Below are 4,357 nucleotides of genomic sequence, written 5' to 3' on the forward strand. Positions count from 1 at the left end.
ATAAATAAATAAATGAAGAAATATAACCTATGAAGATAATCCAACCAATCTTGATTCTTTAGTTGGATGAAAAAACTATCCTCACATTATCGAGGTAGGTAATGCACTATTCTTGAACAAAAGCCAAGTCTAAATTGTTGGCAAATGACTTGTTCTGCCAATTACAGCCGCCCAGGGACGGATCCATTCATATGGGTGTGCTGCAATTTGAAATTTTATTAAGTAGTATATAATAATAATATTTATTTATTTTTATTAAATTATTAAATTTAACTCCATAATAATTTTTTATTTAATTTTCGACACTTAGTAGTCAATTTGAGAATTTTATATTAGATGTCTATTATAATGATCAATTTTTAAATTTAAATAAGATTAGTGTTCTTTCTTAAAAATTAACTCGAAAGAATATTATCTATTTAATTGTGTTTCTTCTTTCAAAATTAGTTTTAGTTATTTTCATAATAACTACACTATTTGAATAAACTTTTTTATTTATGAATATCATCAAGAGCTAATTATATGAAAGTTGAGTTTTAAATGATTGTTAATGATATATACAAAAAAAGACATTTTAATTATATTGTCAATGTTTTAAAATATATAAATTACTATTTTAGTATTTTAATTTGTAATTAGATATTTTGAAACCTAATCATATTTTACAATAACAAAATATAATTATAGCAACAATTATGTTACGTATACATAAAATAATTACTTGTATAGAATAAATTTTAAAATATAAATTTTGAAATACAAAAATACACATTAAAAATAAGTTAAATGATATATATATATATATTTATACACAAATTTATAGTATGAATGTAATATTTTTATTATAAAAATTATTATCATGTTATATATATTTTGTCCCATTATCAAAATTTTCTGAATTCGTGACCTAAGCGCCCATATGTGTTGCATAAGTTTGATTAATATATCTTATAGGAAAATATGAGTAATTTATATTTTTTTCTCAAAAGAAGAAAAACTTATAAGCCACTAATATTGAACACCGTTTTCTAAATAATAGTTAAGCACTAATTATTTTTGTTTTTTCAGTTTCCATAAAATTGATCAACCTACTACTACTTCATCCAGAAAGGTCAACTTTAATCACCAATAATTTTTCTTTTTTCAGTTTGTATACCTACTTAGCTTCAAACGTGTAGAACTACTACTACTACTAGACCTTAATCTTAGGCTATAAATTAAAACAATAAAGTAGTCTTCTCTCTCATCATAATCCAAAACTCATCACACCCTTGAATATTGATCTTATATGTGATTTCTTCAATAATAATAATAATAATGGGTGTCACAGCAACATTCACACATGAGTTTTGTTCCTCTGTTGCTCCGCCACGCCTTTTCAAGGGCTTGATCACAGACTCAAGTAATTTGCTTCCAAAGCTATTACCACAGTTGATTAAAGATGTCACCATTATCCAAGGAGATGGAGAAGCTGGAACCATTGAACAAGTTAACTTTGCACAAGGTTAGCAAAAAGACATTATATATACAACAATTTGATTAGTTAATATTACATATGTAACACTACTATACTACTATTTAATTTTTTGATTAGCTTTTCTTTATTACTTTTTTTTTCCTTCAAAAATTTTAGAATAAAAAAATGGCTTAATTACTCTATCCGTTCTTATAATTTTACTCGATTTTCAATTAGGTTCTTATATTTTTTTATTTCGATTGAATCTCTATATCATATCAGATTTTGTAATTAAGTTCCTACTGTGATAAAAATGTTGGAATTAATGGAATATTTCATTAAGCAAAACGAATATGTCTAAACACTTGACTGAATATTTTATATAGTTTAACAAAATATTCCGTTAATTTTAACGTTTTTGTCACGATAAGAACTTAGTTATAAAATCTGATATAGTATAGCGACCTAATTGAAAATTCGATGAAACTATAGGGACCGACAGAATAATTAAACCTAAAACAATCATATTTTTTAAATTTTTTTCATTTTCACGAAATACTAAAATAAATCAAATTATAGTATCACATTTTTTAAAATAGAACAGCGTTGAGTGTGACATATATCTAGCCAAAATTTCGGAAAAATTAGTATATAAATTACAAATTAATTAGAAAATATCCTACATAATATCTTTTAGTAATCATAAAAAAAAGACGTTATGTATAATATTCATATTTTATTTATTTAATTTATTCCATATGTGCTTGATTATATTATAACTCCTGGTTAATGTTTCTCTTATGCAGCTATCCCCTTCAAATATCTAAAACACAGGATTGATGTGGTTGATAAGGAAAACCTGGTGTGCAAATACACTATGATTGAAGGGGATCCATTGGGAGAAAAGCTTGAGTCTATAGCTTATGAGGTGAATTTTGAGGCCAATAGTGATGGAGGTTGCATATGTAAAATGACTAGCAAATACAATGCCATAGGTGATGCTGAAATTAAGGAGGAAGAAGTAAAGGAAGGAAGAGAAAGCTCCATTGGAATTTGTAGGGTTGTGGAAGCCTACCTATTGAAGAATCCACAAATTTATGCTTAATTATTTTATTTAATTATTATATATAAGAGATGATGATATACAAACTTTATTCCATTTTTTTATAGAATTTAATTCTTATTAAGTCCTCACTTCTCATGTGGGTTTTGCAAAATATTTGTATTTTTTTTTAGTGACAATGAGTTGAAGATTATATTTTATAAACCAATAGCATCACATACATAACTCTCTAGCTAAATCTCCCGAATTCTTGTGCAACTCATAAAGCTTATGCTATGATCCAAAACATATACCAAAGAACCAACGTTTAGAACAATGTTCAATCATGGTTAATTACTATAATTCAGACTATTAGGTAATTCAACATTGTTTTGGACATAAGACGTTTGTTTTCCTTTACTACAACATTTAGGTTAAATTTGGTAAACAATTTAATAAAATTTTTCTTTTAAATAGTTTAAACAATAAATACTTATATTAAAAGTAGTTTATAAATAAGATATTTTATATTTGATTTTTTAGTTCTAAAAGTTCTTATTTTAAAATATATATATAATAAAAAGTTTTTTATTATGAGAGAAGTCAATTTTTTTTAACTTTTCCATAATGACTTAAATAACTTCTTAATTAGAAAGCTACAATTTAATTTTCGAAATTGTACCAAATATTAATATTACTATTTTTCATAAGTTTAAAACTCAAAAAAGTAACTTTTGAAACTTTTTAAACAGACTCTTAATGTTAGAGGATGGTTGAGTCAAATGTTTTTACTAAAAAATATATATGTATAAATAAATTTTTTTTACTCATTCATTTAATAATAAATATTGAATTAAATCCATTTTTTTGTGGGGAAGTAAGACAAAAGCATGATAATCTCAAAGGTTCTCACTTGGTCCACCCTTAGAACCGTGTGACACTGTGAATGCTTCACCATAATTTTCTATATATGCTATATATAATTCATTATGGTGAAGGCAAAGATATATTTGACTTTTTGTGAGAATTATTAGAGAGCATAAATCATAATAAATTAAAGAGGTTAAATTAGCACCTGAACTAATCACCAAATGCCATAGCATGTAGAGACAGAATCTAATCAAGTATATATAATAAAAGAGGGCAATTATTCCTACCAAACTCTGAAGAAACCACCTAGAAATTTTGTAGAAAAGGACCAGAAAGTTTTGAAGTGGCAACTAATAGAATATTAATTCTGCTAATTATTTGTATTATGAGTTGTGACACGTGAAGAAATGAATTGATCACTAAAATAAGTTAACCTTTTCGTGCTACTTTATGCCAAGGGCACATCTCTTAATCATAATATTATAGCTAAAGTACTAAAAATACACTTAAATTATTTTATTATTAATAAAAATATTCTTAAATTTTATTATCGATAAAAATATTTTTAAATTATTTAAAAACGTAACAAAAATACACACTCGTAACTAGAGATGTTTTATGTTAACAGAAAAGAATAATGTAAGTATGTAACAAATAGACCTTCTTATATAATAAGTGAGACTTTGACATTAGCAAATAAATCACATTATGCTTTTTTATTAACGGGTCGATCTTTGATACGGTTGAATATTTTTGATATATTTTAAAATTATTTAAAAACAATTTTATCAATAACAAAATTTAAAAATATTTTTATCAGTGTAAAAATAATTCAGTCGTATATTTTGTAATTTACCCTAATATCATAATATGTGACTAATTGTAAAAGTTGGATGCTATGATTAATTGGCTGGCCGCAGGCCCATAGATGAGGAAGATTTTATGTGTATGTGCATTGATGCTATGCTCTAGTTGTGGTTGCTATACAC

The 4,357-nt window shown here is 25.2% G+C and overlaps 1 protein-coding gene across 1 annotated transcript; it reads left to right on the forward strand.

The window, feature by feature from the left end:
- The first annotated feature begins 1,264 nt into the window (after window positions 1–1,264).
- LOC107483518 (pathogenesis-related protein STH-2-like) lies at window positions 1,265–2,686 on the forward strand. Its single transcript, XM_016104140.3, has 2 exons — window positions 1,265–1,504; window positions 2,263–2,686. The coding sequence occupies exons 1-2, from the start codon at window positions 1,318–1,320 to the stop codon at window positions 2,559–2,561; spliced, it is 486 nt and encodes a 161-aa protein (XP_015959626.1). The 5' UTR covers window positions 1,265–1,317; the 3' UTR covers window positions 2,562–2,686.
- Window positions 2,687–4,357: the final 1,671 nt, after the last annotated feature.

Source organism: Arachis duranensis, chromosome 4, assembly GCF_000817695.3.
Source record: "Arachis duranensis cultivar V14167 chromosome 4, aradu.V14167.gnm2.J7QH, whole genome shotgun sequence".
Classification (NCBI taxonomy): Eukaryota; Viridiplantae; Streptophyta; class Magnoliopsida; order Fabales; family Fabaceae; genus Arachis; species Arachis duranensis.